Source organism: Daucus carota, chromosome 3, assembly GCF_001625215.2.
Source record: "Daucus carota subsp. sativus chromosome 3, DH1 v3.0, whole genome shotgun sequence".
NCBI lineage: Eukaryota > Viridiplantae > Streptophyta > Magnoliopsida > Apiales > Apiaceae > Daucus > Daucus carota.
In genome coordinates this window covers 27,585,692-27,601,381 of record NC_030383.2, presented here as the reverse complement: position 1 = coordinate 27,601,381, position 15,690 = coordinate 27,585,692, and the positions used below count along the sequence as shown (strand labels likewise).

Below are 15,690 nucleotides of genomic sequence, written 5' to 3'. Positions count from 1 at the left end.
AGTGTAGTGCTGTATTACAACAGAAATTGCCCCCGAAGCTGAAAGATCCGGGAAGCTTCACAATCCCGTGTACTATTGGGCAATTGTCATTCGACAAGTGTTTATGTGATTTGGGAGCTAGCATTAATCTGATGCCCTTGTCTATTTTCTTGCAACTTGGTCTTCCGGAGCTGAAACCTACTAATATGTCCTTGCAGCTGGCTGATCGTTTGATTACATACCCAAGGGGGATAGTCGAAGATGTGTTAGTAAAGGTAGATAAGCTAATCTTCCCTGCTGATTTTGTCATTCTCGACTTTGAGGAAGATAAGAAGATTCCCATCATCTTGGGGAGACCATTCCTTGCGACAGGGCGGACTTTGATTGATGTACAGAAGGGTGAACTCACAATGAGAGTTCAAGATCAGATGGTCACTTTCAACGTGTTCAATGCCATAAAACTTCCATCAGATGAGGAGGAATGCTTTAAAGTGGATATGCTCGAGGCTGCAACTCGTTCGTAAATTGACAACAGGCTAAAAACTGACATCTTGGAAAGGGTTCTATCAGGTGACTCAGAATTCGGAGATGAGGAGGAAGAAGAACACCTTCAATACTTAAATGCTTCTCCTTGGAGAAGACGGATGGATCCTCCAATTGAATCTCTTGGGCTATCGGAGTTGAAGGATTCTCATGAAAAGCTGAAACCCTCTATTGTCGAAGCTCCTAAACTGGAGCTTAAGCAACTTCCCGAACACCTAAGGTATGGTTTTCTTGGCGAAGCTTCTACATTACCTGTAATTATTGCATCTAACCTTTCAGGTATCGAGGAAGAAAAGCTTTTGCGAATTATTAGGGAGTTCAAATCAGCCATTGGATGGACTATTGCAGATATCAAAGGAATCAGCCCTTCTTATTGTCAACATAAAATTCTGATCGAGGAGGGTAGTAAACCCACTGTTGAGCATCAAAGAAGACTCAACCCAATCATGAAAGAAGTGGTGAAGAAGGAGATTCTTAAGTGGCTTGATGCCGGCATTATTTATCCAATCTCGGATAGTTCTTGGGTGAGCCCTGTTCAGTGTGTGCCTAAGAAAAGAGGCATGACCCTGGTAGCTAATGAGAAGAATGAGCTCATTCCGACTCGTACAGTCACAGGTTGGAGAATATGCATGGATTATCGGAAGCTCAATAAAGCCACCAGAAAAGATCACTTCCCGTTGCCTTTCATTGATCAGATGCTTGATAGGTTGGCCGGTCATGATTACTACTGTCTTCTTAATGGGTATTCAGGGTATAATCAGATTTGTATCGCACCAGAGGATCAGGAGAAGACCACTTTCACTTGCCCTTTCGGCATATTTGCTTTCCGTCGTCTTTCTTTTGGACTTTGTGGTGCACCAGCAACTTTTCAGAGATGCATGATGGCTATTTTCTCCGAGATGATTGGTACCAATGTTGAGGTGTTCATGGATGACTATTCTGTGTTCGGTTCTTCGTATGATGAATGCTTGAGCAACTTGACAATGGTGCTAAAAAGATGTGTGGAAACTAATCTCGTTCTTAATTGGGAAAAATGCCACTTCATGGTTCAAGAAGGCATAATTCTTGGGCATAAAGTTTCGAACAAGGGTCTTGAGGTGGATAAGGCTAAGGTGGAGACAATTGAAAATCTTCCTCCACCAATTTCAGTGAAGGAGATTCGGAGTTTTCTTGGTCACGCGGGTTTCTATCGACGGTTCATCAAGGATTTCTCTAAAATCACCAAACCCTTGTGCAACTTGTTAGAAAAGGATGTGCCCTTCAAATTTGATGAAGAGTGCTTGGCTGCGTTCGAAACTCTTAAGAAGAAATTAACCACAGCACCTAATTGGAATGAGCACTTCGAGATCATGTGTGATGCTAGTGACTATGCAGTGGGAGCCGTGCTTGGTCAGAGAAAGAGTAACGTCTTTCACGTGATTTACTATGCTAGTAAGACTCTCACTGGTGCTCAGCTGAATTACACTACTACGGAGAAGGAGCTGCTGGCTATTGTGTATGGATTCGAGAAATTCAGGTCTTATTTGCTTGGGACGAAGGTGTTGGTTTACACTGATCATGTTGCCATTCGGTATTTAGTGTCGAAGAAAGATTCGAAGCCTCGTTTGATTCTTTGGGTTCTCTTACTTCAGGAATTCAAGTTGGAGATCAAGGATAGAAAGGGCACTGAAAATCAGGTGGCTGATCATCTTTCTCGGTTGGAAGATGAAGCGCGAGCATCCAAAGACACCACTTTGATCAACGAGTCTTGCCCTGATGAACAGCTATTTGGGGTACAAGAAGAAGAGCCATGGTTTGCAGACATAGTGAATTATCTTGTGAGTAATGTCATTCCTCCTGATTTGTCTTATGCTCAAAAGAAAAAGTTTCTTCATGAGGCGGAGTGGTATCGTTGGGATGAGCCATTCTTGTTTCGTCAAGGTTCCGATCAAATTATCAGAAGGTGCATTCCATACAGTGAGATTGAAGGAATCTTGCAAGCTTACCACGACTCTACTTATGGAGGACATTATGGAGGATAGAAGACAGCTGCTCGTATTCTGCAGGCGGGGTTCTTTTGGCCTACGCTCTTTAAGGACGCTCATCAGTTTGTGTTGAAGTGTGATCGTTGTCAAAGGGTTGGTAATATCTCTAGAAGGGATGAAATGCCCCTCAATGTAGTCCTTGAGGTTGAAATCTTTGATGTGTGGGGTATTGACTTCATGGGACCCTTCATCTCGTCTTGCAATAATCTCTACATTCTTCTCGCTGTGGATTACATATCTAAATGGGTTGAAGTCAAGGCTTTACCAACCAACACCGCTGCGGTAGTCATCAGTTTTCTTCATAAGAACATATTCACTCGTTTTGGTACTCCTCGAGTTATAATCAGTGATGAAGGATCACACTTTTGCAATCGCAAGTTCACAGCGCTGATGGAACGGTTTGGTATCAATCATAGAGTTGCCACTGCGTATCATCCTCAAACGAATGGGCAAGCTGAGGTATCTAATCGTGAAATCAAGCGAATCCTAGAGAAAGTTGTGAGTCCTTCGAGGAAAGATTGGGCGTTGAAGCTTGATGAGGCCGTCTGGGCCTATAGAACGGCTTATAAGACTCCATTGGGGATGTCACCTTTTCAGTTGGTCTATGGAAAAGCATGTCATTTGCCCGCGGAGTTAGAGCACAAAGCATATTGGGCCTTAAAGAAATTGAATTTTGATATGACAGCTGCTGGTGAGAAACGAATGCTTCAAATCAATGAACTCGACGAGTTCAGGCTTCAGGCGTACAAAAACAACAAACTTTACAAGGAAAAAGTCAAGAGATGGCACGATAAGAAGTTGGTGCAAAAGGAGTTCTTCGTTGGCCAACAAGTTCTACTTTATAACTCTCGTCTCAGACTATTTCCGGGTAAGTTGAAGTCCAGATGGTCTGGTCCTTTCACGATTAAAACGGTATTTCCACATGGAGCAATTGAAATCTTTGGGACAACACCGGATGAATCATTTAAAGTGAATGGACAGATATTGAAGCCTTATTTCGGTGGAACGGTGAATCGCGAGTCGGTAAGCATCGTTCTTGCAATTGTGTAATTTCTTGGACTTCACGTCGAGCTAAAGACGTTAAAAAAGCGCTTCGTGGGAGGCAACCCACGCCCTTTTTCGAGTTTTCGTTATTCAAAAAAAAACAAAAAAAAAAGAGAGAAAAAAAAAGAGTGGAAAAAAATGTTCTGATGAAATGGGGTCTCCACCCCATGAATGGGGCGGCCGCCCCAAAGCACCAGAATAATGAAGAGATAACAGCCATTGCACACTGCCAGAGTAGCGCGGCCGCGCAATGGGCGAGGCGCCCGCGCCAGTCACAGCGCGCCCGCGCCATGGGCGCCGCGCCCACCCCGGTCCAGCAGTATTAAAAAAAATTGCTTATAACTGAAATTTTATGCTCGTTGTTTTTTCATGCCCAGCCGATTGTTTCACATCTTAAACCCTAAAATTATCCTCCTACAACACTCTTAAACAACCCCATCCCTTCCCAATCCAACACAAACATCTACACCTATACATACACCTATATATACACAAAATCTCTAATTCTTTCAAACCATCTACCAAGCTTCAAAATTTCAAAACCAATGGCACCTAAGAGAGCAAGGAGGGCAGTGAGTTCTAGTGTGCAAGCCGGATCGATGGATTCATCTAGTTCAGGGTACGGTGCTATCAATTTCACAACTCCGGAGGCTCAGGCCGAGTTCACTCGATTGATGGGCAAATCAATTGCGAAGGAGAGGGGATTCTTACCTTCACCTACTGATGGGAAGTTGGTGGAGATGATTCAGAGTAGGGGTTGGGAGTCCTTTTGTGAGGCACCGGCGGCGGTGCCATTGAGAATTGTGCGGGAGTTCTATGCCAATGCCAAAGCCGATCAGAATGGGTTTTCGGTGGTTTGGGGTTTGACAGTGGATTATACTGTAGAGGCGATCCGCCGGGTTATTGGTGGTACGGAAATGGGGCCAACTCAAGATGATTGGGTGCGGAAGAACAAGAGGAACATGGATTTGGACCGGATTATCTACTATTTGTGTATGCCGAATACGGAGTGGAGGCGCAATCCTTCCACCAATGAGCGGTTATCTTTTCCTGCCTCTGCAATGAACAGGTATGCCCGTGCATGGAACCTATTTATTTGTGCCAATATCATGCCTTCGACACATACACACGAGGTCACAGTAGATAGGGCTATTCTATTGTTTGGGATTCTGATGGTATAGTATGTGGACATTGCATATGTGATCCACCAAAATATTCTGTGCTTCCTGAGGGTAGTACTACTGGGGCCATCCCTCATGCCACGATAGTGACTAAGTTGTGCACTGCTGTGGGGGTTCGTTGGTCAGCTGAGGAGCAGTTACAGATGTCGAGCTCTGCTATAGATCATTCTGCTATTGAGAGATTACCTGAGTGGGATGGTGGTCGACCCCATCCTAAGGGGTTGGGATATTTTGTGGATGATTCGGAGGGTGGTCTCCATCGGGCACCTCGAGAACCACCAGCTACAGCAGGACCTTCTCGTCAGTCGGAGGGGCATTCGGGTCTTAGTGATGCACAGTACAGGAGGCTCACTCGGCGTATGGATACCATGCACAACATTCATCGTCAGTTCGCTCAGGATTTGACACAGGCCTTGGGTACTGCATTTCGTGCTACAGGCATAGATATTGAGTGGCCTGTGTTCGGTGCTGGCATGCCTTATCCACCACCCGACTCTCCACCCGATGAGGGCGAGGAGAGCGATCGCTCGGACTCCTCCTAGGTACATTCGATCCTTTTTATCACCTTCAATGAGGACATTGAATATTTTAAGCTTGGGGGTGGTAATCTAAGGACTAGTAGTAGTGTGTGTTCATATAGGTTGCATGAGGCATATAGTTAGCTTATTATCTAGTATATTATCTCATTTAGTTGCATATTAGTACGTGTTTTTTTATATATATGTATATGCTTGTGTTTAAGATGTCTTAGTAGTTTCATATAGTTGCTTTTGCATTAATCTTGAAGTTGTTTTCCAAGTTGATTTCCTATGATGAGTTAATGTGCATGATTTCTTGGCTAGTAGTTTCGATCATATGTGATGCCGTGTTACTTGGAAATTAATTGTGTGGAATTTGTAATTACACTTATGCTCTAGAGATAAGACTTAGACTAACTTATTTCTTGAGTCCTCGCGTTGAGTCGAGCGGAGAGTTAAGATTATTCCCCTTTTGAACTTGGAGTTTGTAAATCTTAAGTTTGGGGGAGTTAAGGGATGAATATGCCTTTCTAAAAAAAAGAATAAAAAGAATAAAAATTATCAGGTACTCCTTTGAGATCAATGGGTAAAATGCAATGTCATGTGAAAGGGACGATCCATGTACTTGTGCTGGTATTAAGTGCATGTATTAGAATAAGCAGATTCTTGGTGACTTTTCACAACCCTTGATTACTAGAGGATTACTTGATTTAAAAAAAAGAATAATAATAATAATAAAAGAATAAGCGAAGTCGAATGGAGGTCGTGACTCACTTACACTGAGAAGCGTCCCAACCTTAGACTTAGCAAGAAAAAGAAAGAAAAAAATAGGAAAGGCATAGGAATTCTTTAGTGACCCTAAATTGTAGTTGACTCTTTTAGTAAAGAAGTGTTTAATCCTGATTCTGATTAACGGCTCATAGTGAGGACTCTGTTGAAGTTTGATAGTCTTTGTTTTGTTTCACTAGAGAGCATGCTAGCACACACGATGCACTTCACACTTGTAGTGGAAGAGAACATGGCTAATATGTGAAAGAGATGAATGCCGAGAATGTTGCATATTCTGAGGATTGTATGTTAACAAGGATTACACTTCAGGATTCGAGTAGACGTAGGCATATAGTTGCATTCATGCATTGCATTAGTAGTTTGTGTGTGTGTCTATGCTTGAGGACAAGCATCGGTTTAAGTTTGGGGGTGTGATAAGTGGATTTCATATCCACTTGGAATGTCTTCGTTTCGACTTAAATTGATGATTTGGCCTCAAGTATGTGGTGTTTTTGATGTGTTTCTTGTGGTGTTGTGTAGGTTTCCTAGAAGGAGGATAAAGGGTGGATTCAAGGCTAGAAGGTGGAAGAAACCGCGTAAGGATCGAGCGAGCAAGGAAGAAGAAAATGGAAAGGAGGTTCCAAAAGCGTTAGGGGCTGCCCAAATGGGGTCTCCACCCCACTTACGGGGTCTCCACCCCGTTCTGAAGAAGAAAAATCTGCCAAGATGGGGTCTCCACCCCACTGATGGGGTCTCCACCCCACTTCAGCAGAATAGAGGCTGCCAAGACAGGGTCTCCACCCCACTGACGGGGTCTCCACCCCATTCTAATGAGAGAAAAAGCCCAAATTGCCTATTCTCGATCCATTTGAAGGCCCGATTGCTGTGGGACTTAAATAAAAGCTCAAGGGAGAAGTCTAATAACCTAGAAACATTCGGAGAGCACGTGACGGCTACGAAGAAGATCTAGTTTTCATAATTTCATCTTTGTAATTCTTCGAAGTAGGCGTTGTTATGGATCAAAAATCGAGGGGTGAGCTTCGTGCTTTTTGACTGATCTCGCGAGTCGGTACTCAGACGGGTCCTCACGAGGTGCCTACGTATCTTCGGCGGGGTGAAGAATCAAGTCAAAAAACGTAGTTCTGTTTTGGAGGGGTAGAGCCCTTTATATAGATGTCTCAGGGTTAGAGACTGATTAGAAGTAGGATCCCTGGTGTTTGTGTCCTAGTAGAAATAGGTATTTGAGTCAGAGATAGGATAGGACTGATCTCTAATCCTTATCTTGAGCTACTGGAGGTTATCTAGGACTCTAGATAGTTATCCACGAAATTCAGAGTTCTTGTAGGACTCTCGGAGTCCTGGACTCGTCAGTCAGACTCCTAGTAGGACTAGGATTCGAGTTCTGGGCCCTGACCGGGCTGGGGGCTCGTGCCTTGAGTTTGGGCAGCCCATGTTTCTCAAACATGGATGCCCAACGGGCTTTTTATAACCTCAATCTGCTAGCCACGAATTTTGGGTGATAAACCCAGAATCCGGGCCTTATATTCTGGCCTTTAATCAGACCCGGGCTCAAAATAACCCAATAATTTTTTGGGCCAATTCCAGACCCATATCATTTGCCCCCAACTTTGGGTAAGTTTCGTAGAAACTTTTCTAAAGTTTTAGAGCATTTTAGACTACTTCTCTAGCCTATTACGAGTAAAGTCAGCCACCTGGGCCGATTCTGGACTTTCCTCAGTCGATCCGAGGCATTTTGGGGAACATCAAGTGTTCGGAGGCGCTTTCCGAGCATTTAAGGGGCTCTTCTAGGGCACTCGACCTCGCCCAGGTCGATTTAGGGCGCATTGGGCGCCCAGGTCGACGCTGGCGCGCACCTCGGGCGCTCATGGGCGTTCGACCTCGCCCAGGTCGATTAAGAGCGTTTTGGGCGCCCAGGTCGACCGCTGGCACGCTCCTTGGGCGCACCTCGGGCGCTCTCGGGCGTTTCGTGTTTTTTGACATCGATATTGATTTTCGACCTCACCCAGGTCGATTTAGGGTGTCTTAGGTGCCCAGGTCGACGCTGGTGTGGTCCTTAGGCGCAGCTCGGGCGCTCTTGACGCTTTTGGAGCGCTTAGAGGGCGCTCCTAGGGCGCTTCTAAGGCGCTCTCGAGCGTTGGGGGTTTTTTAACATCCAAGTTGATTGTCGACCTCACCCAGGTCGATTTAGGGCGCATTGGGTGCCCAGGTCGACGCTGGTGAGGTCCTCAGGCGCACCTCGGGCGCTCTTGGCGCTCTTGCGGCGCTCAGAGGGCGCTACTGGGGCGCTTCTAAGGCGCTCTTGAGCGTTGGGTGTTTTTTTAGCACCCAAGTCAATTTTCGACCTCGCCCAGGTTGATTTAGGGCGTCCTTGGTGCCCAGGTCGACACTGGTGAGGTCCTCAGGCGCACCTCGGGCGCTCATGGCGCTCCTGGGGCGCTCATAGGGCGCTCCCAGGGCGCTTCTTGGGCGCTCTCGAGCGTTGGGTTTTTTTTTAATACCCAAGTTAATTGTCGACCTCACCCAGGTTGATTTAGGGCGTTTTGGGTGCCCAGGTCGACATTGGTGAGGTCCTCAGGTGCACCTCGAGCGCTCATGGCGCTCCTGGGGCGCTCATAGGGCGCTCCCAGGGCGCTGCTTGGGCGCTCTCGAACGTTGGGTGTTTTTTAACACAAAAGTTCATTTTCGACCTCACCCAGGTCGATTTAGGGCGTCCTTGGTGCCCAGGTCAACACTGGTGAGGTCCTCAGGCGCACCTCGGGCGCTCATGGCGCTCCTGGGGCGCTCATAGGGCGCTCCAAGGGCGCTTCTTGGGCGCTCTCGAGCGTTGGGTGTTTTTTAACACCCAAGTTCATTTTCGACCTCACCCAAGTCGATTTAGGGCGTCCTTGGTGCCCAGGTCGACACTGGTGAGGTCCTCAGGCGCACCTCGGGCGCTCATGGCGCTCATAGGGCGCTTCTTGGGCGCTCTCGAGCGTTGGGTGTTTTTTAACACCCAAGTTTATTTTCGACCTCACCCAGGTCGATTTAGGGCGTTTTAGGTGCCCAGGTCGACCATGGTGAGGTTCTCAATCGCTTCTCGGGCATTCTTGGAGCGCCTGGGGCGCTCATAGGGCGCTCCCCAGGCGCTTCTAGGGCGCTCTCGGGCGTAATCATGTTTGATTATGATAGACCTAGTTCAGGTTGATTTAAGAGTTTAGAAGGCTTTTAAAGCCAAGACTCGCTGTGTCGAGTTAGCTTATTGTCTAATCGAGACTAGTCTTTTATTTGTTAAGTCAAACAATAATCACTCAAGCATATCATAGGTCAATCTCTTAGCTAAGTCTAAGCCACGACATGTGTTTTAGGGGCCCTTTCTAGGCTTATTCTATAATGAAGTTATATTAGGGTTTCTCAGGCTAAAGCTTGGAAGGATCAAGCTGAGGGCCACAGAAAGACCATAGAACCCCTGTTTCGAGTTGATTAATTCGTTGTAGATAAACAAATACTCAAGGAAAACATTGAAACATTAGATAAGGAACAATCCTAGAGAAATTTTATTGAAACTATAGTAGAAGAGATAAATAACTGAAATCAACAAAGTTTAAAACTAAATGACAATGGTCTATCAGACCTTATTCAATGGTTATCTACTTACTAAGACAATCAAACATAATAAATCTTGAAGTTGGTGGCGTGCCAACTCCTTGGAACCTTGACTCCATCCAGGGTCTGAAAGTTGTACGAGTCGCGACTAGTGACACCACTGTTTTGGCTCCATAAGCTAACTGAAAGACTTCAAGTCTTGAGTCTCCACAGACTTTTAAGTTCTTGATTCTCAGAGTTCTAGCTAGTCCAAGGCACGCCAATAAGGCTTCACATTCAGCCTCGTTATTTGTGGCCGGGAAATCTTGCTTTGTAGAAAACTCAATGACGAACCCATCAGGGGTTTGGAGCACAAGCCCTGCACCATTTGTTTTTGAAACTTCGTCAAAAAGCTCATTAAGTTTCTCCTCTTCTTCGGGTTCCTCTACCCTACTCTCCTGCCCCCCGACTTCCTGGTTGTCAATGGTGCATTTAAGTAGGAAGTCATCCAGAGCTTGAGCTTTGATTGCCACCCGTGGCTTGTATCGAATGTCGAAATTTTCAAGCTCTACTGCCCACTTAATCAATCTTCCACTAGCCTTCGGGCTATGCATTATGATCCTAAGGGGTTGGTCAGTCAAGACTTCGATCTTATTTGTCCTCAGGACTCTGAAAGCCTCTCTCAGGCGCTCAAGGTGATCAGCTTTCTTCAAGCTCTTCACTAGCATATCATTGACATAGACCTCCACGGTCTTCTCATTTAGATGCTTAAACATCTTATTAGCTAAGTGCCGATACGTGGCTCTTGCATTCTTAAGATCAAACGCCATAACCTTTTCTGGTTTACCTCAATACAAGGAGATGGGAACCAATTCCTTAATTGATAGAACCTGCCCCCCGACTCCCCCGAGTTTCAAGGCTGCAACATAACAACTCCTGGCCATTTTCTGGTCTCCTTTTTCTTCTCCTACCCCGTTTCTTGTGGGGAACTTGATTTTCAAGTGATATATGGATGCTATGGCTTTAAAAGCATGCATCCCTGTCCTTCCTAGGATAGCGTTGTAGGTTGATGAGGCCTTAATGACCATAAAGTTCAACACATAAGTGGCCTGTCGTGGCTCCGCTCCCATGGTCACTGGTAATTGGATCATTCCTTCAATCTTGGATTCTACTCCGTTGAAACCATAGATCGGCATGTTGGACGGTGTCAACTGTGAATCAGCATACCCCATCTTTTGATAAGCAACATAGAAGAGGATGTCTACAGAAGCTCCATTATCAACAAGAACCCTCTTAATAGATGAGTTTCCAATAACGGGAGTTATGACCAACGGGTCGTCATGGGGGAACTTCACCCCTTCTAGATCAGAATCATCAAAGGTTAACGCAATCTCGGTCTTGGCCCTCTTCGGGGGTTCTCCAACGATACACATCACTTCACGAGCATAAGCTTTTCATGAGTTACTAGACAAGCCTGCTGCAGTCGGTCCTCCAGAGATCATATTGATCACGGGCCCTCGAGGCTCGGTTCTCCTATCATGATCATCATTGTCCCTATCGCGACTATCATTGTCATGGGATTCCTATCTGCATCCCTAGTATACCTGGACAACTTGCCTTTCCGGATCAAAAACTCAATCTCATCCTTCAACTGCCGACAATCATCGGTCTTATGTCCTGTATCCTTATGAAACCTGCAATACAAGTCCTTGTTTCTTTTTTCGGGGTCAGTCCTAATTGGCTTCGGCCATCGAACTCCTCCCCCTTTCTCAATTTCCATCTGAATCTGACTCCTGGGGGCATTCAGCCTTGCATACTCAATGAACCTCGGTCCTGATTGCTTCTTAGTGGGTGACTTTTCACCATCTTCCCTTTTCAAATACTTGTTATCAGCATCATATTCAGTATCGTTCCCACGCTTCTTAGAGTCCGTGGTAGGTCCTTGGTTATTCTGGGATTTTCTCATGCTTTCTTCCGCCTTAATATACTTCCCGGCTCTCTCCTGGAGCTCATTCATATTTTCAGGGGCCCTCTTGGCTAGGGATCGGCGGAAATTATCATCCGTGGTTCCTTGCTGTAGGGCAATCATGGCTACTTTCTGGTCTAAATCCGGGACCTTAAGCGCCTCCTTAGTGAACCTATTCATATAGTCTCTAAGGGATTCGTTCCTGCCTTGATGAAGGTTCATCAACGAGGCTGAACTCTTAGCGTGGGTCTTGCTCCCAATAAACTGGCCTATGAAAGCTCGGCTCAAATCTCCAAACGAGGATATAGAGTTAGGGGGTAGTCGACTATACCAGTGTGTTAGTATTGGTGTCCTAGAGACAATACTATTGTGTTCTATTGTAGACATTTATGGATTATGTTATATTAATTATTGAATAAATATTTATTATGTCTTTATTTACTGCGTAATAAATTGAAAGCATAATAAATGTCCTTGGAATATTATATGTAATTCTATATCTCTAAGTACGTGACTTAGAAATGAGATTATGAGAATAATATCAATATTCCTAAATGTCCCTAGTCGAGTATTATTGTTAAGGGACAATAATGATGCATTAAGACTAGTATGTTTGTTGACTGATGATCACATCTCATTGATCATAGGTATAGTGATGCTAAAGTCAAGAACATAAGTGCATGTATCGACACATGGCACTGGAATGACCCACCGTGAGATTTGTTCTTGCATAATTATAAGGTTGAGTGGATGATCAAGGATAAAAGATATTAATTAAATTAATTGTCAGAAATTAATTTAATTAATGGACATGCGATATCTTAAACATGGGGAATTTATAAGCAATTAATATGGGAGCCGAATTAAATAATTAATTTACGGAATTAGGAAAGGTAGTGCAAATATTAGTTCTTTAGTGGATAGAATTAATATTTAATGACATTGGGCCTGGCCCGGAATGTCATTGGAAGGCCTGACCTAATGATCCATGATCCCTGCTGTAGCCTATATATATTCTCGTTCTCCTAAAGCTGAAAGACACACCAAAACGAATTAATCCTAGAGTCAGAGAGAGGCAGACGTTTTTCTCAAGGAGAAAGCTAGGGTTTTGGGTTTTCGGAGCTTGAAGGAGAGGCACACCTTGGGAGATCGAAGGCCACACTTCGTCCAAGGAGAATCCAGGAATATGATAAGTGGTATTTATACACACTTATAGGCCTTCATTTCCACTTAAATTGGTTGGTTGTACTTAAGTGTTTAGTGTCTTTTGATGTGTTTTTAGTGTTTTTCTGTGCAGGTCACGAGTTGAGGTGATGAAGTGATTTTCTATCATTTTAGGTTGTTTTTGGTGCATTATTTGCAAGAATAGAGAATTGTGGATTCATCACGACTTGGGATTTTGTGGGTACATCTTCTACAAACCCTCACGAGAGCACACTCGTCCACTAGAGCTATCTAGGGGTTTAAAGGGCTTGTTGCATGTGCTAAATGCAACCGTGATCACCTACGGAAGTGGTACTAGAGCGAGGAAGGACATGCACGCGAGAACGAGCTGAACACGAAGCAACAGGGCTGCCATGACAGACAGTAGCGCGCCCGCGCTACTTGTTAGCGCGCCCAGCAGAAGTGTCCCGGGCCGATTTTTCTAGCTTTTCTGACGGATTTTCGCAGCGGTCGAGGCCCGGTTGACTTGGTCAATGTAATTTAATTTCTCGTGTGTAAAACCCTAGCCTCGTAGAAGTAGTTTTTAGTAGAGAACAATATCGTAGTTTCAGATTAATCATTCAAGCACATTATCAGTTTTGTATTGGATCGTTCTTCGCGAAGAAGTGACAGTTCGAGCGAGATCGTGAACATCAAATCTGTAACGTTGTGTTCTTTATTATTAATTCAAGTACTTTTATTCCGTTTAATTCTCGTCTTTTATTTATCATGTTTTCGTTAGAACCCATGATGTCGATTAGTTCGATTATGAACTAACCGCCTTCATGGGATTCTAATGGATTTATCGATGTAGTCTAGTAACGAATATTAATTGCTTGATTTTGTGACGTAAGTTGATTTCTTTGCATGAGCCGTGCTTATTTCTTCTTAGGAGCGTAGCTAACTTCTAAGTTGTTTGTTAATTCTTTCTGAAGCGAGAGTGGATGATTGAATTTAGAACTATGCCATGTAAACATAGGATTATGTGAATGAAACATAATTTGTGGTAGACTTGAACTATTTTTATCACCCTGTGTAATCACGATAGACGACCTGCTATTAAACCTCTCTGCTTACACTACCGCTATAGAGATATAGGGTCTGAGCTTTGTTGGTGTCCATGAGATTTCTGTCTTAATTGCGGATTTTGATTGGTATGATATGTGTGCAACGAGAGTTGGCATGTATTACTTTCGTGTTGTCTGATTAGGATCAACAGTTGCATGTTAATCAGTAGTTTCAATTCTAGATGAATTCGATAATGAAGTTAGAATCCCATGTGTTTTCCTATTCTGAATTTGATTAGTAATTTTAGTTATTAGTATAAAAGAAACCATCTTTGTTAATTGTCTTGGCAGTGATAATTGATCATACATTGTTGCATAGGTGCGTATTCTTAATTCACCAGTCTCTGTGGGATCGAACTTAATATATTACTTGTGATCACGTGCGCTTGCGTGTAGATTTTTGCGAACAAGTTTTTGGCGCCGCTGCCGGGGACTCGCTGTTAATTAATTAGTTTATGTACTTGTCATCAGTGTGCATTAAAATTCACTAACTAGGATTCTATTCTCTTATCACTTTTCTTCTTTTCTTTAATTCAGGTACTTGGATCGCGTTTATGCTAACACATTCTAAGGTTCATAAGGAAGCAATGAATTCATCTTTTTCGTCTGATTCTGAAACAATGGATTATGCTAGGACAGCAGTTGGTGAGGCATCACGTGGATTTTCTCGGTTGAAAATCAATGATAATCAAGCTGACACAATTGAGCCAGCGGTATCAGCCAGTGGTATTCGAATCAAGCCATCAATCATTCTAAAGCTGCAGGATACTATTCAATTTGGGGGATCTGTTCTTGAGGACCCAAACTTGCATCTAAGGAATTTCGAGAAATTCATTATTGCATTGGATTTCAATATCGGACCTAAGGACCTGGTGAAGCTGAGACTCTTTCCATTCACACTACGTGATGTAGCACGATCGTGGTTTATCTCTCTCTCGGCAAGCACTACTAATAGCTGGAACAAGATGGAGAAAATATTCTGCACAAGGTTTTATCCTCTAATTAAAGTAGCAGCTATTAAAAACACTGAAAGTAAATTCTCTCAATTCTCGGGAGAATATCTTTGTTTAGCTTGGGACCGGTTCAAGAAGATTCTCGAAAATCTTAATGAAGATGACATGCCTCCTGGAATGGCAATCCATTATTTCTACAGGGGTCTTAATGATCAATGTAGAGCAGAGTTAGACGTGGCAGCTGGAGGAAACTTGTGGAGTAAAAGCTTCGATGATGCTTACGAACTGATAGAGAACCTAGCTGCTGCTGAGCACAGAGACCTAAAGTGGAAAATTCCAAAAGAGGAAGAATCAGAGAATGATGAAGCGGTCGAAGTCACTCAGGAAATTCAGATGACTAATTGGCACAGAATTAGAGCTCACTCAAACTCAATTCCTAATGCATGTGGAGACACTTGTCCTCTACTCTCTAGCAGTGCGAGTAGCCAATCTGTAATTCAATCACCTGCTGATTAAACATTGAACGAAGTACAGTACCGAAGGATAATCCGGCGTATTGACGCGGTGGAAGAACGAATTGGTCGCTTTGCTGATATATTAACAGATTCTCTTGCTGAAGCATTCTTGGCATTAGATGTTAATGTTACTTGGGATTCGTTTGGTTATGGAACGAGGTATCCTCCACAGGATACTTCATCGGAATCAGATTAATTCTGGACTTCACGTCGAGCTAACGACGTTAAACAAGCGCTTCGTGGGAGGCAACCCACGCATTAGAACCATTTTGTACCGTTGTAAACCTCAAAAACACAAAAATCGAAAAATTTTGGCCCCGGGTGTCAGACACTAGCGCGCCCGCGCT

General features: G+C 44.0%; 2 protein-coding genes across 2 annotated transcripts in view; one reads left to right on the top strand and one right to left on the bottom strand.

The window, feature by feature from the left end:
* LOC135151449 (uncharacterized) overlaps positions 1 to 2,543 on the top strand; it is a 96,537-nt gene extending 93,994 nt beyond the window's left edge. Inside the window, exon 6 of the mRNA XM_064089899.1 lies at positions 1,259 to 2,543. Coding sequence (XP_063945969.1) covers positions 1,259 to 2,543 — 1,285 coding nt within the window. The remainder of the gene's footprint in view (positions 1 to 1,258) is intronic.
* An 8,603-nt stretch (positions 2,544 to 11,146) lies between these two features.
* Positions 11,147 to 11,785, bottom strand: LOC135151448 (uncharacterized). Its single transcript, XM_064089897.1, has one exon. It carries the CDS (start codon positions 11,783 to 11,785, stop codon positions 11,147 to 11,149), a length of 639 nt encoding a protein of 212 aa, XP_063945967.1.
* Positions 11,786 to 15,690: the final 3,905 nt, after the last annotated feature.